Source organism: Strongylocentrotus purpuratus, unplaced genomic scaffold, assembly GCF_000002235.5.
Source record: "Strongylocentrotus purpuratus isolate Spur 01 unplaced genomic scaffold, Spur_5.0 spur5_scaffold_7, whole genome shotgun sequence".
NCBI classification, from domain to species: Eukaryota; Metazoa; Echinodermata; class Echinoidea; order Camarodonta; family Strongylocentrotidae; genus Strongylocentrotus; species Strongylocentrotus purpuratus.
The window spans coordinates 5481900-5508242 of NW_022145613.1; the positions used below are offsets into that span (position 1 = coordinate 5481900).

At 36.2% G+C, this 26343-nt stretch overlaps 1 protein-coding gene and 1 non-coding gene across 2 annotated transcripts in view; one reads left to right on the forward strand and one right to left on the reverse strand.

Moving 5' to 3' along the window:
* Positions 1 to 2305: 2305 nt before the first annotated feature.
* The window catches only part of LOC589805 (trafficking kinesin-binding protein 1), a 63924-nt gene continuing 39886 nt past the window's right edge, over positions 2306 to 26343 (forward strand). Inside the window, exons 1-3 of the mRNA XM_030974827.1 lie at positions 2306 to 2650; positions 14673 to 14919; positions 20396 to 20626. Coding sequence (XP_030830687.1) covers positions 20563 to 20626 — 64 coding nt within the window. The 5' untranslated portion in view covers positions 2306 to 2650; positions 14673 to 14919; positions 20396 to 20562. The remainder of the gene's footprint in view (positions 2651 to 14672; positions 14920 to 20395; positions 20627 to 26343) is intronic.
* Positions 21969 to 22088, reverse strand: LOC115920084. Its single transcript, XR_004062172.1, has one exon. It is a non-coding gene; the product is annotated as a U5 spliceosomal RNA (small nuclear RNA).

Consider the following 26343-nt stretch of genomic DNA (forward strand, 5'->3'; position numbering starts at 1 on the left):
ATAAAGATGATTCTATTAAAGAAAAACAAATTGTCCGGACACACAACACACTAACAAATAATGGTACAAATTTGCACCCTATAGGGTGCAGATCGCTGCGACAATAGCAGCCACCTATATGCAATTTTGCAGACTTGCACCCTTATAGAGGCCGCAAAAGAGCACCCTTAGGGGTGCAAACGAGCACCCTTTTGGTGCAGAACGCTGCTACAATAGCAGCCATGTATCGCAGACTTGCACCCTATAGGTGGCTGCTATTGTAGCAGCGATCTGCACCCCAAATACCCCTATTTCTTAGTGTGAATGACACAACCCCATCCCATAAGAAATGCTGTTAACCAGAGTTTTTTTTTAATGGGGGGAAAAAATAATCGATGAATTTCCTTAAACTCTTCCGTTCTGTGTAACTTTCAATGTAAGAAATAATAAAACACGATCGCAACGACTTAAAATCAACCTAGTTAGAAGTTTAGAATATGATTTTATTTCATTTTGTTTAATTATTTGTCTTCATGATCGTTTCCAAAGTTACAAACTAATTACAACATAATCATGATAATAAACAAATTAAACAATACATCATCAACGTAAAATACTCACATTGTAATATAAATACTAAAATAAAATAATCATAAAGAAGGATTGCCACATAATAAGCGTGCTTGAAGACGTAATGATCCAATATAATACAAACATGATGTTGGGGATTGGAATGAAAAGGATCGAGATGTCATGGATATTATATCATTATACGTCCGACTCTAAAGAGTGATACATTTATTATTTGTTAAAAGTAATTTTGTGTATTGGAACAAATAGGAAAGTTGTCCGCCACTATACATCACGGAGACAATACCGAATTAGCCAATTATGAAGAGCCCAGCATAATTGTAACTTTCACAAATCTATAACTTTTTTCTTTTTAAAGTCTTCAGCCCACAAGCCCCCCCCCCCTCCCCCGGTCATCCTTTTCTGTCCTTTATTATGAAATAAACATGTTGTCAAATTTGATTTAGTTAATACAAACTGCCAGCCGCGGTTCTAGATTAGCCATCTTGATTGATAAATTGATTTATTGGGGGCTTTGGGGACTTTAGCCCCGAGCCCCCCTTACAACCATCGTGATGCATGGTAAAAAAATTCGTTGAAAAGATATTGCATGAAAATTCTTCAACCCTCATTATGGATCTGCTTAGGGAGACAGATAATAAAACCCGAGAGTTGAAAGGACAAAAAAAGGAAACAAAACTTCCAGTGTGCTGATATCCCATCGTAAGTTTCTTATATAGGGAAATTCACTGAATATCATTTTCCCCTTGGAGCAAGTAAGTTGCTCCGACCAATCCATTACATTATCATTCCAACCAAAATTTAGAGACAGTGAGTTAAAACCCATGCAGTTGGAGATTATTTGAGTCATATTCCATCTATAACTGAGAGCCAAAGATGCATTCTCCCTTCTGGTTCCCAACGATAGGCTCCCTTTTTCTCCAGTTTATGAACTCGAAGAACTAAATATTATGTTTATTCTCACGAATACACTAGGCTAATAAATTGATAATAATAATATGATAATAAGATCTGGATTTATATAGCACTTGATGAGAAATACCGTCTCTAACTCTAAGCGCTTTCATCGCCATCGGATTCATTCACGCACAATGTGCACCATCTCCATTCCCTGGGGGGGGGGGGGGGGCGGGGGGTATTCCTACCATAATTTATTATGGTCACCGTGAGGGTATTTGGTAATTACTATAAACACAAAGGCTTTTGTCAAAGCACTACCAATTCCCCTGAATATTTGGAGTGGCAAATGTAGATTAATCAATTGCCAAAGGATCGGACATTAGTCCCGTGCCGGGGATCGAACTCACGACCTTTGTATTTCTTCTTCTTCTTCCAGTATAGTACAGACCGCCGTTGGCGGTCTGTACTATTAATTAATTAATTAATTAATTTATTCAAGCTTAGTTAAACCACTCGACTACGACATAAGCTTATAACGTAATAGAATAGCACAGTAATAGAAAAGCATTGGTCATTCCAACTCCGCCTGAAAAAACTGACTATTAGAAGATATGGATTTCTCCTCCAAACATCATTAAAACACCTCAATTTTGTTTACTCCCTTAATTCGCGTCCTTTCAAGTTGTACTTTGATAAGGTATCCTGCATTTTGGGGGAGGGCGGGGGGGGGGGGGGGGGTGGAGGGGCTCATCGTCGCGCTTATATCCTGCGTATGCCCCGAACATCAGTTTTTTTTTTTTTTGGGGGGGGGGGGGGTAGGCCTACTTAGGTTGCTAGTTCCCCACCCATTTGCATTTTCGATTTTCGATTTTCGATCAGCGCCGTCGTGTGAAAATGTTAATTGTAAACAAAGTATTATTGTGAAATGTCGAGTATGCATGCATGGTCAACGAACTTTATTGAATCCAAATACAATACGCATGCGTTAATAAGATGGCGACTTCCTGAAACTGTATTTTTCCTGAAGACGGATCACTCCTTGACAAACGATTTAGCCGACATTCTGGAGCTTGAATCGTTATCATACTTTTTGTTCGTATGAGCTGGTAACTTAAGTTCAAAACTACGCGTTTACCGAGTGTTTCTTTCTTTGCCTGTGTCCTGTTCATCAAGTTTAAAGGTAAGTTATTATTACGAAATTGGTGTGTAACGGGCATTTGGCAGCCTATCAACCGGCATCCACCGGCATTTGGGAGTGACGAGGAGCCAGTGTACGATCGGCGCTCAGGGCCGGGCTAATTCGCCTGCGCTGCCCGCACACAGTCATTCACAAATGCGGTTTTAGGTTGCATGTACTTGCATGTATGCCATTGAAATTACATGTTAAATGTTTCGACACATTCAGTCTGGCATGGTCTGTTGGTGCATATTGGCACCCATGGCTAAATACGCGTCCAAAATTATCCCTTCCCTCACCCCCATAGTACTACTGATGAACATTGCACTCTGGCTTTGGAGTTCACCAGTGACTCATCTTTCTTCTCATACGAACGTACGAAACACTTTGAAATTGGTCAATTAATTAAGATAAATATGTGATTGTGATACCAGAGGGATACCAATTTGCTTACCTTTCACATGTTCCTAATGATAAAGTACTGAATGTGATTTAGGCCTACACTACAGAAAAGGGTGACCTCTTCTGAGAGTTTACAAAGCAAAGTTGGTTCTGGCTGAAATGCAAAGACAAGCAGTATGTATACACATAGAAACCGTTTTAAGTTGCCATTTTGATACTTACTTTACCCATTTGATACTTTACAATAATAACGATTAGATAAGTATACGAAGGCTTACGCAGGGAGTTCGCTGAATTTAGCAAACTCTCTGCGTGCCCACGCCTTTTTACATAGTAATCTAACTGTACATGACAAAATTTCTGACCTCTAATAATAAAAAACGAGAGTGATATCTCATAGTAGTTCTTACATTTGTTAATATTTAGGAAAGTTTACATTACATTATCAGGGAACATAGTTTGAAATGAAATTCCTGGGCAGACTGACAGACATTTGTTCTATCAATAATCAAACTTGCTGTCTCAAAAAATAGTAATTGGTAAATGCCAAATAGTGTCATACTTGATCTTTTGACATGTGTAATTTAACTATCTCTACAAGCTGCTGGGTATGACATCATATCATGTGCTTCTGGATTACATGTTGAATGATGCCACATTTTCATGAAGTAGGGGTATTTGGGATTAGAGAAGGGGAAGAGTAGGGATGAAAAAGGGCTAGGGATGAGGTAGCGGGATTAGGGTGAGCTTGTTATAGTGTTAACAAGGAGCATTGCTTCGTCTGTTGGCACAGGAAGCGGCGGCACAAGTCTGCTTGCAAAAGGACCGAGGTCCCTTTTCTAATAGGATTATCACATTTGCAGTCTGAGACCTTTTTCGCAGGGCTCCAAACTAACATTTTGGGAAAGAGGTCCAGATTTTTAGAGTGTGTATGCATGAGTCCTTCATAATTTTTTTGAAATATTGGGGGTCTAGACATGATTTTGGGTGCCCACGTGTCGAACCCTATGTTTTGTCCCATGATACGTTACTGACCACATTCAAGATCTAATCATCCAAAGTTAACAGCCCTACTAGGCTTCCGATCATGTCAAGAATGAAGTGAAATGACACATTTTTATGTCTATTTATGGTCAGAATTTTTTAAAGTTGTAATCACTATACATACGTAAGAGAATTTCAAATTGTCCTACTTTTGTCAAACTTTCACTTACATTTGTCCGATTTTAGTGCGTGCACCTACAGTATGCCAACTTTCTAGGAAGGAGTTATTCCCCTTCATCTTGTTTGTGTAAAATTACTATTTTGATGTTTTGAATAAATATTTTCTAAATATTTGTATCTAGGCTTAAATGTGGTCGAAGTAATGATTTGAATCAGAACAAAGAGCAATTAGCATGTGCATGTCCATGTATATTGATTAATTTAATTGATGTGAATTGTCAAGGTAGTGCGTGGTAAACCATGACTTGTTTTGCACACATGCATGCTGTGTTTTTGTGCATTATGGCAATTAGAAAGCCAACAGCAACACAATGGGTTGTAAGTCAGTGGGTTGTAAATATACATGTATAAAATATCTGAACGCTATACTGGCTACAGTTTGAATTTGTAGTAGCCCTCTGTAAGACAAATTTGTTTTTCACACTTTATGTTTCATGTACACATACAGTGTATGTAGAGTTTTGTAGACTGTGTGAATCTATCTTGAGACTGAATGATATATGCAACGAAATGCATCATACATGTAGAAAGAAAAATAGAGATCACCTTATGGCCCCTACAGTGAGAAGTTACAATCTGACTCATACCAGCCACTTTTTGCCATTGTCTGCCTGAATTACTATAGTCTAGGGCCTTTGCTCCAAGTACATGTACATGTATGTGGGCACTGCAGATATGAAAAGTCTTTCACTCGAGAGGGAATTCATATATGAGAAATGTTGTATCGACAGTGCGATGATATAGTCAAAGCAGTACCGGTATAGCCCTTAAAGGTAAAGACCAGTTATGGTCATGCGATTGCATTGTGAAAGAAACGTTGTGGAATTGATCAGAAAAGGTTGATCATCTAGCATCTAGCATCTGCAAGGTTCTGGAATCATCAAAATGATAAGAAATTTGGCCCATTCTTCGTAAAGTTACAAGCACTATACACAGAAAGATGTATATGGGACTACCCTATATCTCTCACAGACCATAAGAGAAACAAATTTACCAAATATATGAATTAGTAGGCGGTTTCCCGGCAAATTTTTTATCATCATGTATTAGTCAAAACATATTCTTTCACATGATTGGTAATGAGAGCTTCCATTTCATTTTTTGAAATTGGGGCGTTTCCAATACTGGTCTTTACCTTTAAGATTTACATCGTAATGTAAAGTAACATGTTTAGGAGAGAAGTGTGCAGTTTGTACTGTTTTCACGTTAGCTGACTTTCACATGAAATCAAACTTGATTCTCTAATTCTTATTTGAAACGATGCCCAAACCTCATTGTTGCAACATTCAGAAGGAGGATATTAATCTTTCGGTTTTCGTGCATAGAGTTTACATTTTCAGGTATTGTTTGAAAAATTGAATGTTGCATACTGTAGATTAATACTATACATGTCCACTTTTGAATTCTTGTTTGACATTTTGTCAACCATGTCTGAAGGAGGGGGGGGGGGGGGTGGGATGGTTAAGTCCCATTTAAATATTTAATCCTATTCAGGACCAAACAATCTACAGGTGTAGCTTTAATTTGAAACCTTGTGGCCCGAATTCACAAAGGAGGTTTGTCGACAAACATAGGTTTATGTGCGTCATATGACGCGTTTTGACGCGTTTCAGACCAAGGTTTGTCTGAACCTTGGTCTGAAACGCATCAAAACGAGTCATGTGACACACATAATCCTATGTTTGTTGACAAACCTCCTTTGTGAATTCGGGGCTACATGTATATGTTTGGACACATTTATTCAAATCACAATTTCAAGTCTTATGTCATACATCTAATCAAAGAGTCCATATGAACATAATTTTCTATCTCTACAGACTCTAATTACATACAGTAACTATGATGTGAAATTTTGTTGTCCCTATCTTGAGTCTGGACATGCTCAAAACATTGCCAGACATCTGGCACCGCATAGACGGTAAAATATGGTCCCTCTATCCACACTAATCTAGATGTACATGTACAGTATGTAATCTGCAGGTACATTCAATGAGACATTAAAAAGATCAAATCCATAAAAAATACAGAATTGAAAGTGAAAGTTACATACATTATGTAAAAATGTCCTGAGAATAAAGTATTTGATTTACTGTATGTAATAGTTTAATTAAGGAGTTCTGGTAAACTCTTCGGCTTTAGATATGTTTAAAATTAAATAAAAACGTGGGTATCTGTGCATGAAGTTGAAGATGACTTGATTAGGGGAAGGGGAGAATATAGAACAAGGACCGAAAAGAGCGTACATGAAAAATGTGCATAATCTCATGGTTTAGCCCCAGTAGGGAAGTACTCACATGCACATGATGTAGACTTTGTGATTTGAGGAAATGATATTGTCTCTATATGAGAGGATAGTATTCTTCCTGGGATGACCGAAACTGACTGTGAGCTTCGACAAATGTGTCATTCCTTATTCACTAAAGAGGACACGTTTACCACAGTGCAGCTGCTGTGTATAAGGCAAATTGAGGCCAGTGATGTGGTTGTCTCAGATACTTGTGGAAATGGTTAATTAATTATTTGAAGAATACATAGGAAAACTACATGTATGTGTTGTTGAATAGTCAGTTGTACACACACGTAATTATGTATCCCATTAATCAATATCATACAATGTATCACTGTAAATTTGCATGTTTGATGCACTGTTTGTGTGTTTTGGGGGAAGTAGACCTATAAGTTTGAGTGTGTGTTGCAAAATATACAAGAAAAAATTGCAAGCTTTTTGTTGGTCTGCATTATGATTAATCTACATTTTTAACAATTAAAAAAGAGAATGGGAAAGAAAATATTAACTTACTCATATATTTACCTTATGGTCAATGTGGGTGGATACACATGTATGACCAGTAGCCATCCATGAGCAGTATAGAGTAGCCACTAATAACCTTTAAAGATTGATATTGGCTTCGATATGGTACAGTATTGTATTACAAGCTTGATCTTCATAGTAAGGGCGTATACAGTACATTGTCCATTTGGAAGAAGCCGAGTTGAGTTGAGTCTGCAAGCATTTCAGACTCTTAAAGTCTTAAACACTGACTGCAGCCTTCAGAGCAAAACACTAGAGCGCATTTTATAATGCAATCCGATATTTTTCATGTACATTTAATTATATTTTGCTAATTGTGTCAGTCGTATGTCACATGCTTCAGTGACCTGCAATTGTCGTATGCTTCAGTGATATACAATTGTCATATGCTTCAGTGACATAAACAATTGTTATGTGGTATATACCATACACGTACATTCACTAAGCAAATTTTGAATTTCAACTGTGGACCAATAACTCTGACTTTATTTTGAATCTCAAACCCAATTACAACTGTAACACTAAATCTTTGGCATAGTGGCAAACATGTACAATAAAGCCTGAATCAATTTTTTGTTGAAGCATATATTGGAGCACTGCTATCCAGTGCTATGTCAGACAAACCTCAACATCAACAAATGCTGCCGGTCACAAAAATGTGTTTCCAGGTCCCTGTAGTATCCACAGAATTTTTATAAACATCAATTACATGTACTTACATGTAATTATTAAGGCACACTTTTCTTTATCATTCCCAATTCACAATTAGAATGGTACTTGCTATATGATTCCTTGCTTGTAGAAATGACCTACATTACATTGTACATGGACTTCACTTAAAGATAAACTTGAGTTCTGGTAAAAAAAAGAAAATGAATTCTCACAGAATCTAATGAAACTTACACTGAATGTTCAAGATTACAAATAAATGTCATGTGCCAAACAATTTTGGAAGAAAATTTATACTGGCTGAGTAATGAGCATAGAAAGATAAGAAAATCAGGGTAGTACTAGCCCCGAAACCATATGTGTTGTCCCATATACATCTTTCTGTGTAAGGTATTGTTGCTTTACCAAGACTCTGCCAAATTTATGATGATTTTGATGACTCCAGAACCTTGCATTACACACCATTACTTACATGCTATATGATCAACTTTTCTGATCCATTCTAGGGCTGTGCACAACAGTGTAATGAGGTACCCGAGTACACTCCCAGGCTCACAGGCGAATACTCGAATATTCGGACGCCATGTTTTTTTATAATTTTTTTGAATTTTTTTGAATTTTTTTGAATTTTTTTGAATTTTTTTGATTTTTTTTTAATTTTTTAATTTTTGGATTTTTTTCCTTTTTTTTCTTTTTTTGCCACTACCATACCACTCGGCAGTTTCTCAGGTCCCTCGCGCAACTCGCTGAAAACGCATGCAACTTTACTTTGAGTTGCAGTTGAAGGCGCCGATTTAATAAGAATAATAACAGTAAACAATGCTGTTTTAAAAACCAAAGATGGCAGAATAATCCATTTTCCTCCAAGTCCAAACAGAAATCTGGACATTTGGTCCCAGTTTCTGAAAGGTGAGTTTGACAGTGCTTGAGTTGGGAAACATTTTTACCGACGGTACCATGCCAGCGGACGCTGCTCTCCCTGGCACGGGTGAGCGTGGGCCTGGACATTTTTTTTTTTTTTTTTTTTTTTTGCGGCCGAATATTCGGGTACAAGAAATCGTACCCGAGTAGTTGTCAACCGTGCGGGTACTCGAGCATTCGACTACCCGTCGCAGCCTTAATCCATTCCACACCTTTTCTTTCACAATGCAATCGCATCACCGGTACTCAAGTTTATCTTTAACTTGCCCTTTAAATTGAATAGAGGAAAGGGGCTGGTGATAAACTGATTAACTGCAGTAGCAAGTAGGGGTCATTAACTCATAATTGAAGGGAAATCTTTGAATTTCCTTCAGGTTCATGAATAGAGACTTCCTCTTAAAGATATAGACCGGTAGTGGTAAAATTGCGGTTCAAGGGTTTTGGGTGCAAGATATCTATTCAATATTGTTTAAATATTGCCTTCGGAAGTTCGGAGGTTTGTTTGTAGCTGGCAATACTTCAACCTAAATTTGCAAAAAAGCAGAAATATATGCCCAAATTTTCAATGTTGAAGTGCATTCGCGATATCTATCCAGGCCGGATTGATATGATAATTTACCAAATCTATCAATTAGTAGGCGGTTTCCCTGCAAAATATTTATCATCACGTATCAAAACATATTCTTTCACATGATTGGTAAGAGCTTCCATTTCATGTTTTGAGAGGGGGATGTTTCCAAAATTGGTCTTTACCTTTAAAGTTTAGACTTCTGAACCTGGCCTGCTGTTGTCTTGTTCAAGGCTGTGCAAACTTACATTAATGTTTCTCGACACCTTATGCACATTTAGAAAGCTCTGGCAAGCATGAAACAATGTATGCAAATATGTACACTTATCTCTTACCTTTGCTAAGGAAAATTTACCAGTACTTCTACTTAAAAATATTTCTGCCTTATAAAAAGAATTAAAAAAACTTGCCTGTAAACTGGTGTGATATATTTTAATATCGATGTTAAAATCTTTCGGATGGTGACGTTAAAGGTCGGTTGCCAGACGTAAATGATCACATCTGATTGATACACGTCTGTAAAAACCAATTACACACACGCAATACCTTTGATACACTGTACCTTAATTGCTTTAATGTCATTGAATATTTTGATTGAAATTACCGAACAGGTGAATAAGCATAGTAACACAATCAATGGGATTGGGGGAGTAGTTGGGGGGGGGGGGATGTAAACTGATTAGGTCCTCCCTTGAATAAATGATGTATTATCTGAGAGCTAGAAGGAAATTGACTCTGTGTTAAAGAATTATTTGTCCGGATCCTAGCAGAACGAGCAGAAAGTCATGTCTACTACCCCCTTAATTGAGTTAACAGTACCGTAATTAACGGTGTATTAACCGCACCTTTTTGCCGCCGAAAAAATTTCAAAGTCGGGGGTGAGGCTTATACACGGTACACCATTTTTTTTTTTTTTTTTTTTTTTTTAAGGGCGAAAAAGAGGGGTGCGGTTAATACACGAGGGCGGTTTATACAACGTTAATTACGGTACACCCTGTTTTCAACAGATGATTTGTGATTGTAGAGGTCTAGGGGTCCAATGGATAAGGTCTCTGAACTGTGATCCACATGGTACAGGTTTGAATCCCTGCCACAATACATTTGTCACACTCCACCCAGGTGAGGTAAATGGGTACCTAGTAGTGATAGGATTATTCCTTGAAATGCACTGTGTGCTGATAACGGCTGCAGAAGCTTGAAGCTAAGCTAGGGTAATAATTTCCAAAGCTCTATGGGAGCTAGGGAGCACATAGGGATGTTATATTATACAAATAATGAATGGTTATGAGTTCAATAGTGCAAATATTTTCATGAGTTGAAAGATTAACATTCTATTCAACGAGGCGTTAGCCGAGTTGAATAGAATTAATGTTAATCTTTCAACGAATGAAAATATTCGCACCATTGAACGAATGAAAAACATTCATTATTTGTTTTATACAACATCGAAGAAGATCTAATAGAACGTTAATCAACAAATTATGCTTTACTCTTTATATTAAAGATAAATTCAAGTTGGATTCAAGCCTTCTCGATTACATTCAAATTGCCTTCACGTCAGATACACGCAGGGATACGCGCGCGCACGGCAGAGAGGTACGCAGTCTGCATATAACCAAAAATGCACGGCGCATATAACCAAAAATGCACGACCGTGCAATATACCATCTATTGAATATCATGTGACCAACAATCCTCCAATCAAATGACAGGGATCCACGTAGGTGTTGTATAAATCGTAATGTGTTATGTGCTATATCAGAATGGATTATTATACTGTAGTTCTTTTATGATCAAGTATATCAAGATGACCGCTAAAAACTTTGATAAGAAATAAATTGCGTTATACAGAGATGGCAGACCCTAAACGGCAGATCTATACACTATCAACCTCAGTTCTACAGGCTATTGTCTGTTTGCAGTAGCAATGTATCATGCTCACATGCTTGCTTGCATTGCTTACTTGTAGTTACATGGTATGAACTAATGATGATCATGTTGCAGACAGGAGATTAGTCAAGAATTCTTAGACATGCTGATGACTACATTTATTGTAGGTGCTTCCCATCAGCCCGGGCAAGCTCGAGCTTGAGACGTAGACTGATCAGCGCTACTTGAGAAAATTTTAAAGGTAAAGACCAGTATTCGAAAGGCCCCAATTTCAAATAATGAAATGGAAGCTCTTTATTACCAATCATGTGAAAGAATAAGTTTTGACTAATACATGATGATAACAATTTTGCCGGGAAACCGCCTACTATTTGATATATTTGGTAAATTACTTTATCTATTGGACTGTGAGAGATAAACGCACGTGTCGCACATGTGTGCATAGTCCCATATACATCTTTCTGTGTAGAGTGCTTGTAACTTTACAAAAACTGGGCCAAATTTCTTATCATTTTGATGATTCCAGAACCTTGCAGTACACACCAATACTTATATGCTAGATGATCAACCTTTTCTGATCGATTCCACAACGTTTCTTTCAAAATGCAATCACATGACCATATTTAACTGGTCTTTATTTTTAAGTATCTAACCACCATTAGCCTCATTTAAGCAATGTCCATTGTCCACTCACTTGAGGAATCAGCTCAAGCTACACTACAGAGCATGTCATAGTCTGAGACTCCAAGTTCATCTTTACCGGCAACCTAGACTGTTATTTTGCCATTGAGCAGGTTGTAGGGTCTAATAGCGCGTTATTTCATGAATAAGCCAACATTTGATTTCTGATCAACATGGAATTGACAGCCCAATAGGGCAACTGAAGTTTAAGTTTCTGTAAAAGTGTAAATCATAGGCATTTAAAGGGAAATCCAGCCTTATTAGTACACTCCTGGTATTTTAAAATATAACAGTAAAATCAGAGAAGTAGACTAGTGAAAGTTTAACAAAATTGGACAAAAATTAGAAAGTTATGAATTAAAAAAAATTATAATCACTATACCTAATTACCTATGGATACAACTTGGCTGAAACTGCATTGTCACTATTAGGAAGTGCCAAACAACTTTCCTAATTCCCATTTGTTCCAACACATACAATGACTAACATATCAATTTCTTTTCAAAACTTATGACTCTGGATTTTTTTTTCTTTTTAGAGAACCTATGACAATATGTTACCCACAATATATTTTGGTTAGTGCCTCAAGGGAGAAGGCACTTGGGGGAAACACACATTTTGATATTTTTGGATACAGCAAACGGGAGAGTTGATTACATCACAATCCAGTGACTAAATTGCCAATTTGCATTTCGCATAGATTCAGTGATGTCATATATATCAAACGCTCACAACTTTCTTAATATCAGTCCGATTTAATTGAAACTTTTGCCATGTTGTTTCTCTTATTTGTCCACTTTCATACAAAAGAAATTATTACAAGGGTATACCATTCTAGTGGTATGAGTGTATGTATGTGACTTTGTTTCTGATATGTAGACTTAGGTGTATGTCAATGAGAAGCATGACTTTGCTTCTATTGATGGGTGACTGGGGCAGCTGTCAATAATTAACGAGCCCCAGCTCATGTTCTATTTTCACAGCACTCAATCATGTTGACATACCTACCTTGCAGATGATCCCAATTTAGACTTAAAGGGTCGTAAGTGATATATAGGCAACAAAGGACTATTTAGAGGTATGGTTGTATATTCCCACAAATAATTTAAAAGAATTGTACATGAGGTTTATTTTGCATTGACATTCTATTCACTTCTATTCAATCTGTTTGATAATGTATGTACTGTGTAATCATTTTATTGGCATGCAGTTTATGCTTGAAAACTCTGTAATAATGACTTAAAGAGAAGGTTGAGAGTTCTGGGGAGAGGTGAAAAATGATTTGTGAGCATTATCATTGTTATTATGCAAGTATGGAAGAACATCAGAAGAAAAAAAAAATTCCCTGAAATTCTGAAAAGCATGGCTCTTCTTTAACAGTGCAGCAGTTGATGTTGGCAGTTGCTTGGTTGTCCAGGGTAACCATATCTGCTATTCAAATTAGCAAACAAAGGAATATTTGATGAATGTCTCATATTGATTGATCAACTGACCTCGTCCTAACTGATTATTTTAGTATTATTCTCTTGTTTATATTCATTTATTTATTAATTGATAATATTTGCAGGGGAGGGTCAAGAAGGCATTAAGATAAAGCCACTAAATAATCCTATTACAGCAAAATTTGCAAACAATACAAGGGTTAAAGAGAAGGTTGAGGCGAAAAATAGTTTTTGAGTGTTATCATTCTTATTATGCAAGTGTGGAAGAACATCAGAGAAAAAAGGTTTCCTGAAAAGCATGGCTATTCACATGCCTTCATATTCTAAATATGACAAGTATCAGGTTAAAAATGAGGCCCACATTTTTATGCTACAGCTACTGTAGTTCCATATACATCTTTCCGTGTAAAGTGCTTGTTACTTTACCAAGACTAGGCCAGGTATCTTATCATATTGATGATTCAAGAACCTTGCAGTACACACTACACACCAATATGTATGCTACATGATTAACTTTTTCTGATCGATTCCACACCGTTTCTTTCACAATGCAATCGCGTGACCAGAACTCAAATTTATCTTTAATTGTCTTTATAGAGCCATAAGGAAGTAAATTTGTTACAGAAAAACAAAATACAATTTTAGCTCTAAGCAGATGATATCAAATGTATAATCCAAAGTATAATCATGCCATTATGTTTCAGTCTTAGTTGTAGTCTTAAATGGCCAAGCGGTTAAATTGATTAAACATATTGAAGCTATCATAATGATAAAAGGTCAATGTCATTTATAATACAGAGCTGTATTGTGAACTTTGGCATGGCTTGGTGACTCATATAATACTAAACTTGCGATATGAATAATACAAACCCGTCTGTTTTCCTGTCACATTACACAGTGAGTCATTCTGAATCTACTCTGTTGTGTCTACAAGTCTTTTAATATTTCTTTTGTGTGCATATTATTGCGGTTAATTTATTTAATTCCAGTCAATACTGTGATGTGATGTAACCACTTGTATGCCACAAAGTTTACAAACAGTAAAAAGTAATTTTAAAGTGATAGTTTTTTGGTGGTGTGTGTGTGTTAATCCATAATTTCATGGAAATAAATCTCACAATGCCCGTTATTTTTATTCAGGAAGAATTCTGTTTGCTTTTCTTTTCTCTAGGGTATGTCTCAAATTTACAAGATAAAAGTATACTGATTTGTACTCCTATACATGTCTGTTGACTATCACAGTATAGTGAGTAAGCAAAATGAATATTATGTAATTTTTCTCCTAGAAAATAATAATTTGCTTTTCTAAATTGCTCTGATTCTGTTTTTTGAAATGTTATTCTTCTTTAAGATTGTATCTTTTTCTCATTTATTGATCTTTTTGAACTAATCAACAGCACCATATTGTCTTTACAGACTCTAGCCAATGACATCATCTAAGAGCAAATAAGGGCATGGCCACTACAGGCTAGTACAACCCCTGCCATTAGAAGGACAGCCTCACATCAATTTCCTCCTACCTGCCCATCAGTGGTCAAGCTGGCAACGGACGCAGAGTCTGACCGTAACCAAAGACTTACTGAAGAGTATTTCACCAGCGGCCAGTCAGACTCCGAGGACCATGCGGTGACCAGTGGTTTACAGGAAGCTGGAACCCTCACAGGTTAGTTAATGATTTAAATCCTAATCTTAATCATCATCATGAACATCATCATCATCATCATCATCATCATCATCATCATTAGCATCATTGTGATCATCATCATCATCATCATCATCATCATCATCATCATCATCATCATCATCATCATCATCATCATCAATCATCATCACCACCATCATAATATTAATCACTATCATCATTATTATGACACTAATGTCCTTTGGCAAGACATTAATCTACATTTGCCACACTCGACCCAGGTGAGGTAAATGGCTACCTGGCAGGAAGTACATGTAATTCCTTGAAATGCTAGAGCGCTGTAATGCCAGCTAGGCTAAAGCAGTGGTAATAATTTTCAAATTTGGAAGGGCATAGAGGCATTTAAAAGTGATGTGCACTATACAAGAACTGAATATTATTATTATCATTATTATTATCATCAACATCATCATCAACATCATCACTATTATCATCATCAACATCATTGTCATCACCATCATCACATTCATTACCCTCATCATCATCATCATCACATCATCATCATAATCATCATTATTTTCATCATCATTATCACACCTTCATCATCATCATCATCATCATCTGCATCATCATCATCATCATCATCATCATCATCATCATCATCATCATCATCATCATCATCATCATCATCACCATTATCATCATCATCATTATGGGTTCTTGTTCAGTCCATGTGTCTGTCATGCATGATACTCATGAGTTGGTTGCCATATCAATCAAAGAATTCTTAACCACGAGGTACCCAATGACTACCCCTGTGTTGGGAGTGGGGAATATAGTTTAATGTCTTCCCTATGGTCACTAGTGTGGTGCTGTCACTGCTATGGCCTGAACCCAACACATTTTCATCTCTAGACGATTGTTTAATGATAATAATCACAGAAAGTACGTATTGATAATGATATACTGTAACTCGTGATGATAGCAGGCCTTGAATGTTATTGTTTTTGAGGCAGGACACCCTGGTTATTCAGAGGTGCATATTGATAGCCCGCCCAGGCTAATGATTTGGTAGCAGAAGGTCAATAGGCCGTAATGAGATTGTTCTGTACTGGGATAGAGGATTAGAGGACACTGAATGAGTAAAGAAAGTTGCCGTAACTAAAATTTTGAAAAGTATTCATCTTGCTAGTTTCTATCATTATGATAAAATATTGCCCAAGAATAATTTATTACCCGAGAATAATATATTACCTGAGAATAACTTATTACCCAAGTTGACTCTATATTTTATAGAATTTTCTTTCTTTTCATTCAATACTGAGAGAGATAGGATTCAAAGGCATGCACAAGTCTCTCACTTTATTCCTCTCAATCAGCTAATGGAATGCTGCCCTCTTGAGCTCAATGGTGGCACATCCTGCTGGGAATGTTGTCTGAAGTATCAGGAACTATGGTTTTAAACTAGTACAAATGTCATTACAATATTATTATAATGTAACATGATACAAATGACTTGCTCGGCTAAGCATTTTGTTTATATTGAGCCATTTGAAGAATAGATGGTTTATCATTTCCGTTCATGAAACTCTGATTTGCAGATTTTTAAGATAGTATAAAAAGGAGCAGATTCTGCATCATGATTCATCCACATTCAGGGCTTCAGAAATAGTTTATTAATTTTATTCATGAAGGGCTCTTCTTATTATTGATCTATTTAATTATCCTTCAAGACTGGATTGTAAACAGATCATAAATTTTTCAATCAGGTCCCCCCCCCCCCCCACCATTGAAAAATGTTAACCTGGTGCCCTTTATAATACTGCGTAGATGCTCTACAGCTACATTAACATACATGTATCCTGCAATCCTCACAATAACTTGATAATGAAAATGTAATTGGCAAGATTACAATAAATTGTCATATTCAAATCAATGCCCTGTGTATCATTGCCGCTCCTGTTTAATTTGAATCTTGGGTCTGGCTTGTAGACTAACAAGTAACATACATTAACATCCCTCCCAGGCATAGAGTAGTTTCAGTGGACAAACACTTACCACTTTACTGTGTTGACATCGAGTCTGAACTCTCCAGGCTGTAGACTAAATTAGATAGGCTCTATACTACATGTACTGCTTCACCCATTTACATGTACATGTACACAGCCCAAACACCATTTTGGAGTAAGCCCATTAAAAAACATTAGTCTTTTGCTAGGGCTGCGACGAGTAGTTGAATGCTCGAGTACCCTTACTGTTGACAACTACTCGAGTATGATTTCTCGTACTTGAATATTCGGCCGCAAAAAAAAAAAAAAAAATCCCGGTCACCTGGCACTGTCCAGGCCGACGCTTACCGGTTTCGTGCCAGGGAGAGCGCCGGCCGTCGGCTTGGTACCGTTGGTAAAAATGCTCCCGTGGTATGGTGGTGGCAAAAAAGAAAAAGATTTTTTTTTTTTTTTTTTCTTTTAATTATAAAGGATATTAAAAAATTATAAAAAACATGGCGTCCAAATATTCGCTTGTAAGCCTGGGAGTGTACTCGGGTACCTCATTACACGGTTGTGCACAGCCTTATCTTTTGCTCATTCTGATTTTTTTTTTATGCTACTTTGCATGCGATCGCACAGAAGCGAGGAGACGAAAAAACAGAATCATACAAAACTTTCAATTAAAAAACACACTCAAAAGGTGTTTGCCAGTAGTTGCTATTGCTATCTAACCACAGACTAAACTCAGTATAATGCACCACGGTCTATGATTTTAAATCACAGCTTAAATTACAAGTGGCCTGCCCTAGTCCCTGAATTATGGAAGGCAAAGTGTTAAAGGGATAGTTGAGTTCTGTTGCAGAGGGCGCTACACAAAATATTTTTTTGTGAGACTGAGTGTCAAATTTGAAAGAACATACAATTTAAATGACAAAATCATCTTTGTTTGATCAAAATCGGTTCAGAGAAGGCTGAAATATCCATAAATATAACAATTTCTAATACTTGTGTACCACCACAAATATTAGATAATTTGAAAAAGCCGTTGAAAAAACAAAAAGCGCCTTTTACGTCGTATTTCAGCCAATGCCGATGTTGGCTTTTTTGTTGGCATTTTCGTGTTGGTTATATTACGCACAACCAGCCGGCCCATGTATTGTTATTTTTAATTAAATAATTAATTAACCGTCACCATTTTGTTGTTGAAAGTGATGCTGAATTGGTATTATCGTATTGGCTAAATTTCACACATTTTGGGGTCTAAAATTACCTTCATAGCAAGTTTAGGTTCTAAAAGGGCACTATAAATATCATAATAAGAATAAGAGCAATAACCATGCACTTTGAAAGCATTTGCGGTCTGAAAACAGAACTCATCTATCCCTTTAACAGTCAACCCCATAGCTCCATACTTGTAAATGTATAAATGTACCGGTAGATAACTTTTGTATAATAATAATAATAATAATAATAATAATAATAGCCCAATAAGTCCACTCCAAATTTTATTAAACCGAAACGGAAATTCTTTTTGCCCAATTGATCGTGAGCCCGGCAGCCACTGAGCAGCGCCAGATCGTCGTTGCTCTATCCCTTATTGTTGAACGCCAAACAAGGTAGCAACAACTCCCATCTTTTAACGTCTTTTGGTATGACGCGGCCGGGGTTCGAACCCACGACCTCCCGGTTGTGAGGCGGACGCTCTACTGACTGAGCCAACACTCTGGTGGTATGTACCGGTAACAAAATTTATTCGGTTATGAAATGAAAATGAGAAATAATTTTAGTCAGTGTTTGAACATTTGTATTTTGATTAAGTTAAACAGAATTATTATGATTATTATATAAATGAACTAAAATCTATCCACTTCAGCCATGCTTTAAACCTGTCCAAGAATTAGACAGCTTTGGAGAACATGGGCCCTGAAATTTTTAGACTGTCAAATTAAAGGCTGTGCTTGGAGACTACATGTAGGCTTGGGGGACTATAGGGAGGATGAATCATGTATCTTAGAGACAGATGACGAAATGATGAGGCTTCGTTGCACACGTGGATGACTGCAGAGGGACACATGGGAAAGAGATAGAGCTGCATGTGCGCGTCTGTGGGTACCTTTGTCTCGAAATGAGATTCAGAATGGGAATGTGTGATTTGCATCTAAAGTGCTAAATCGCATTTTGTGGTGTGGTCAATCGGAAGATGGAGAAGGAGGAGGAGGAGCATTGCTTTGTTTTGCAGGTGTCTCAAGGAGATGGATGCCTCATTGTGAGCACGAGGAGAATGTACATTGCTTAGATGGTCGAGTTCATGTGAATGATGTCCATTTGAATCTTGGGAATTACAGATAATTAAACTGATGAGCTGAAAGACTTGGCTGAAGACATTGTGGATGCTCTTGTTATATTGCAGTTCATCTCTTCATTGGTTTGTGAATGTGATTGTGGTTTTGGGTATTCTGCTATTTCTGCAAAAGCAATGTACATGTTTACCTAGACGCCCATGTGTAGATCGAGACATTGTGAAACATTCTATAGTACATGCACTTCACTTCTCACTTTTACATGTAGCTGTAGACATCGTACAGCATTCTGCGATACAGGCACTTAACATGTAGTCAACATGTTCAATGTACGAAGCTGATTTCGAGGATTTGTGGCATGTACAGTAGTTCATTGTACATCTCTTGACTACGTTACATACATTTTGGAGATTGGAATGATATTGTACCTGTGGAGATAATTGTGAAAAGCGAACTCAAATATTGATATTTCAAACAATCTGAAAAATTCACCTCTTTGCTGAGCGATTCAGGTGATTTGTGCCACAAGATTGCGCTTTATCTCTTTATAATATCTTGTTACATCATGTGTATGCCGTAAGTGTTTTGTGTCCCATTGGATTGACTATGCAAGCAAACCAATTATGTTTAGTGCACTCTTGACGTTACTGTTACCCTGACAACATGTTTTTACAAGAACTTGGACGAGCATTTTTTTCACGAGGGAGGGAGGAAGGAGGGACAGAAAGAAAGAGGGACAGAAAGAAAGAGAGACATGGAGACAGAGAGAGAAAGAGAGAAAGAGAGAGAGAGAGGGAGGGGGGGGGGGTAAATCTGAGAGAAGGAAATGAAAGTTCAGCCTTTCCCTTCAAGTGGTCACATGATTAGATTTACCTCCTTGTGATGGAGAGAATTGGGTCAAGAGATTGGCATGGCAACCTGCAAAGTTTACTTTTTCCTTCAGGTTTATTGAGTTTCACACATTTTACTATCAATGTAATTATTTTCAAATTAAGTGACTATTGTTATTATTGTTTCTATTGTTATTGTTGTTGTTGTTGGTATTATTATAATTATTTTTATTTTAGTAACTGGTGTTGGTGTCCTTATTACTTCATAATCTTGTAATTCTTCTCTTCTTCATTATTCTGATCTGATTCTGATTATTGCTTGTTCAGTTGAGCCTAAAACATCTTTTCCCCTTCTCTCTCTTTCCCTCTCGTGCAGATCTTCACAACACTTCTAACATTCCAGAAGTGGAGATCATCAGCCTACTGGAAGAGCAGATCCCGCTCTACACCCTCCGGGCCGACACCACCTCCCAATACAGCTATGAACACGATGATTGGTTGGGACCGGCTGCCTCGGCCGGGTTGGTAGGCTCCGGTCAAGACATGGACGAAGATGACCGATACATCCTATCGTCGGAAATGATGGAGGAGACTCTCAAGTATTTCAGTAAGTTTTATATTTTATATTCAGCTCCTCCTTATCATTATGTTTTGTCTGTCATTTCCACTTTTTATTTTTTTCGCCCCTTTTTTGTAAGTTTTTTTTCTTCTTTCAATAGCATTTATTCATAAACTGAAGACATAAATTTCACATTCATATCAAAATATTAAACAAAATCAGATAATACATTTGGAAGTCTAAATAAAGGTTTACCAGTACATTTTTGTTTACTTCTAATCTCTTTCGTAGTTCAAAAGCAAACCAAAAATTCAAACTGGATTCTGTATTATCAACACCATTGCTATGGTAATATTTTGTTATATCCGCTATTTTTTTATCAAAATATCAATGTGAATGACAACATGCTTGTGAAAACCCTTTTTAATCAACCAGGTAACATATGCCCAAGAGGTTTTATTGAATTTACATGTGACCAAGGTGTGTATCATATCTTCATCTACCCAACAATTTTTGCATCTTCACTCATTCTCCATTTACATAAATTTCTTTTCACAGGCAATAAGTTATACAACACTTTAAAATTAAATTTTCTCAATTCATTTTCTTTTACTTGTAATAAATTCTGCTCAAAACATATCTTTCATTTTGTATTCATCCTTAAAATATTTTCTCAGAAGAAACAACTTTTTAGTAAGTGATTAATACAACATTTAAAATACAAAGTAGGGCATTCACTAAACAAGAAATTTAACGCAGAGTTAACACCTTTTCAAGTACTGGTTTCAAACAGAAAATGCATCCAAACCAGAAAAAATAAAAGCAAGACATTTTTCTGAAGCATTGGATATATACAGTTAAAACCATTATACTCTTACCAAGTTATGCAGTTTTTTTAGTGCATGAAAATGTATTTGCCCCGATATTTCTTTTTGAAAAAGTACCATACATAAAGCCATACATAAAGCTTACATCTAAAATTACATCTAAAATTATTCCAACAAACTACAATGGCAACCAGTCCACCTGTCATACTTGAGTTATGAAAAGCACAAAAAACATTAAATTTACTAGGGTATATTCAAGAGTTTCTGCTTACAACGCTCGCTAACCAAAGACATAAAAGATGGTATCTGCGAACATTTTGGTAGAAAGTTTAAATTAGCTGAACAATGGGCATTGAAATAAAAGAAAATTGAGTCAATCTTTCAAACATATGCGCAAAACACATTTTTCTTATCACAAATGCGAGTTGTGAATTGGCTTGAGAGTAATCTTTTACACATAGTATAATATCCAGATCAGAGACATTTCTAATATGACCCTACCCGCATTCAAATTTCACCCCCTGAAAGATGTTTGTATGTTTCTTTCTTTACATTGTATTGCAAGCCCTGTGTTTCCACTGGGCAGGGAAAAAATCTTTATAGACTCATCAATGTGTTCCTCTGCACGGAAATCTTTAGTAAAAGGCGAAAGATTTATGCGTCTTGCAGAAAAACCAGAGTGAAGATAGAGGGTTCTGATAGATATATGTAGATTTCCATAGTACCATTTGGTTTTGGTTACTAGCTGCTAAAACTGCACTAATGTTTGTCATTTATTTGTATGAAGTGTGCTGTATTTGGTTCTTATATGTACATTGAATATCAGATTTATGTTTCGAAAATATATTAGAAAGGCATTTGATGCAAATCCATTTGTTATTATTAAAACAGAAGGTTTTTAATGAAAATTATGATCACACTATGCAGAACTCTTCTCAGTCTATGCTCATTTGCATAATCAATTATAGACCGACCAATGAGAAGTAGTCATAGCGGCAACGTGATCCAACACTCAAACACACTGCATGCAGGATAATGCGAGGTGCATGAGCGCCCACCGCACAATACAGTCAGTGTGTGTGTGTTTTCAATGCAAAAAGCTTAGTGCAAGAATGCACGTACACTGTATATGTGTGGATTATGTGTGTGTGTCTACATGTTTGTAATGCCCTGACGCTGAAGCTGGAATATAATTTCTTCAAGTACATTGATTTATTGTAAAAAATAAAATCTATTATATTTTGTTGTGCTCTTAAATATTAGGATACCAATCAACAAAATATATTTGCTCTATATTTTTTGCTGGATTATGTGTGTGTGTCTACATGTTTGTAATGCCCTGACGCTGAAGCTGGAATATAATTTCTTCAAGTACATTGATTTATTGTAAAAAATAAAATCTATTATATTTTGTTGTGCTCTTAAATATTAGGATACCAATCAACAAAATATATTTGCTCTATATTTTTTGCTGGATTATGTGTGTGTGTGTCTACATGTTTGTAATGCCCTGACGCTGAAGCTGGAATATAATTTCTTCAAGTACATTGATTTATTGTAAAAAATAAAATCTATTATATTTTGTTGTGCTCTTAAATATTAGGATACCAATCAACAAAATATATTTGCTCTATATTTTTTGCTGGATTATGTGTGTGTGTCTACATGTTTGTAATGCCCTGACGCTGAAGCTGGAATATAATTTCTTCAAGTACATTGATTTATTGTAAAAAATAAAATCTATTATATTTTGTTGTGCTCTTAAATATTAGGATACCAATCAACAAAATATATTTGCTCTTGGTTTAGGGTTCCTTAGCCACATATTATGTTCAAAATATTACTTTGGTGAAGAAAGTAACTTAAAATCAGTAGGGTAAAAAGTAAAAACACTCAGAGGAATTTCACGTCTGTCCATGGCATTCGTTTTGCTAGTATGTTCTTAGTGATTTGCTCCCTTAAAAGATACTATGTCGCTTTTGCAGCCAACCTCAAATTCTGTAGAACTTTGCAGGAATTATGAATATGTCATGTATGTCCTATCTGTGAAATTTAAAGTTAGCAGTGTCCTAATATTCAAATTATGCAAGGAAACCCATTTACTTGCTAGACTTCACTGTCAGACACTATTGTCAGTATTGAGTGACTGACTGGCTTTTTCTTCTTCTTTGGTAATAACATAAAATGAGCTGTAAAGGATTTGTCTACATCAATAATCCACTTCTTGTAATGGCAAAAATCGAACTGATTGAATCTTTGTGCAGCATAAAACGTACGACCATCCGGTACAATGGTCTGAAAATCAAGACTATTACTTATTGGCTATATAGCTCCTAAGTCGATTTGACAACTAATAGTCGTTATTTTCCCACTTAAAGACATTTTCAAGCCCAAATTTTTGAAGGGGAGTTCTAAATTAGTATTATCTTTCAAATGCCATTGGAATTTAACCTTTTCATTTTTTTGGCCTGCAAAAGGGACATAGTACCTTTAAGTAAAAGATAAGATCATATAGTGGAATGAAATTTCACTAAGTTGCTAATCCAATATTTTTGCAGATGCATCAGTTTATGGTTGCTTGAAAAAAGAGTTTATTGGTACTTTGAGAAAATGTATGCACAATTCTCTGCATTGGCTTGGTATAGAGAGAATTGAAGCTCTTTAGCCATTTAATTTTATGATGATGTAAAACAATAGCAGATAATTTGAATATTGAATATATGAAGGTAAATTACTCATATGTACATTTAATTATTTATGACATTTTGAAAGAAATACATGAACCGTGATCAGCATCTCACTTTTCTTCTCTGTGTGCCAATTGAAGAAAACAAAAATGATTTAGAAATTTTTCTCCGGTTTGAATAGGTCTGTCCTTGTGCAAGTGTGAATCCAAAGGTGTTGATGATCTAGCCCCTGGGATGGGTGCTTTTGTTTTCATTGTGTAGCTTGTAATTCAACACCTCACTTTACACAAAGACAACAATAACAGGCCTGGCCTTCAAGGGAGATTTTGTTAGCATGAGAGCACGAAGGGTTTTTAGTCACCCTAGTAAGGTCTGAACTACCCTTGTTCAAGACTAGTCCTTAACTTCATGACACAATTAATCTTTCATTCCTGGCAGTTTAAAATAAGTAAGTCATCGTTTTATTTAGGTGATGCTCTCATGATCGAAATTTTTTATCAAATAAATATTACCTGCTGGTACTCCTGGTATTCAGGGTGATTTATCCATGTACACTGCAGAAAAAACTATTCGAAAACCATAATTTCCATCATAGTTTTAAAAAACCACATTCCAGGAGTGGGTTTTTGTCGAGTTCATGGCTTTTTGTAGCAAATTCCGATAAACTTTGGAATGTTGCGTACAAAAACCCATGGTTTTTGCGTGCAGTGTAAATGCCCCACATGAAATGTATTGTAGTACCCAGCAGAAATATTTGTTATTCTTCCACAGACCCAATAATAAACACACATTTTTGTTCTTTTTGTCTAGGAATATATTTTTCCTTTATGAAATTTGGCCACAAGGTGTCCAGAATTTGTTCAGCCAGGGGAATAATTCCTTGGAGTAGAATTGTAAATATTGTTTACTCTCTTAATAATGTATTTTTGAAGAGCTCTTCAGGAGTTGAGTTCCCCCCCCCCCTCTTTATTTTCTCCTTGGTAGATGAACAGATTCAGAGTGTTGTTTGGCCAGGTTTCTCAAGAGTCCACATTTGAGGTCATTCTAGCCATCTAGGCAACAATCTCCCCGATATCACAGAATAAACAGGACAAGACAAAGCAAATAATTTGTCATCACGCTATATTATAACCTGAGCAAGATACCAAGCCTTTTTTGGGGTAGCTAGATTAAAACAAATATTAGTACATTGAATTCATTCCATGCAGGTACTCCATATTGCTACATTTGTAGCGCATACAGTCTAGTACTGGCTGGCTGTACAGGACAGGCTTAAATAATTTTTTTGTTAATTGGATGGAATTTTTTATCACTCTTCACTACAGTAAATTTATGGAGCTCTTTCTTGTGGGATTTATAATCAACAAATAGGAATTAGCAGTTTAATCAACCATTGCCAGAAGAAGGATGTGTTATTGTGATTTTTTTTTCTTCAAATCTGAGGAGTGAGCTTGATTGACTACCTGTACTAAGATTTGCTTTAATAAGACCATTGTGAGCTGAAGTGTTGGAGCCTACATTACATGGTAATATCAGTGCAAATACCAATTATGTGAATGATTTTATTGATGGAGTCAGGAGATGAAGTCATTTGGCACTTGAAAATCCTGTCATTTTTGTGGATTATTGATCCAGGACAATTTAGCATGGAAATGTTTCATTGTGTTTTTATTATTATTATTATTTTTTTTTTTTTGGGGGGGGGGGGGTCTTGAAATGATCATCTATTCTTGGGAAGAAATGGTAATGAAATAATCAGTTAGAATAAACATGTATATATTTCCGTTGGTACTACAGATAATCATGATTGAAAAAATAGAGTAGATTTCTGAATATACACAAAGTCAGAGGGAGGAAAATAGTTTGCTAATGAAGTTATGGATCAAACAAGCATTCTATCAATGAGCAATCAAATTTATGATTTCCTTTTCTTTCAATGTGAATTCTACCATGGACATACCATGTTTATGACTCTGTTATGTTTCTTGGAAAACATCTGGTATTGTTCAGTGAGTCATCTATATTATCTTTAATTAGTTACCTATATCATGAATTCATGTTGTATGTTTACTTTCTTCACTTTGGTAATATTTTGAATACATTTCATGTGTGCCAGGTTCTGCACATATGTATTGATATAAAATCATAATATTCTTTACCATTTTTTTCTTTATCAAAGAGCAATGAATATGTTTGCTTTGATTTTAACATTTACATGTATACTGAAGTAGTGTTAAAACTACTGAATGTT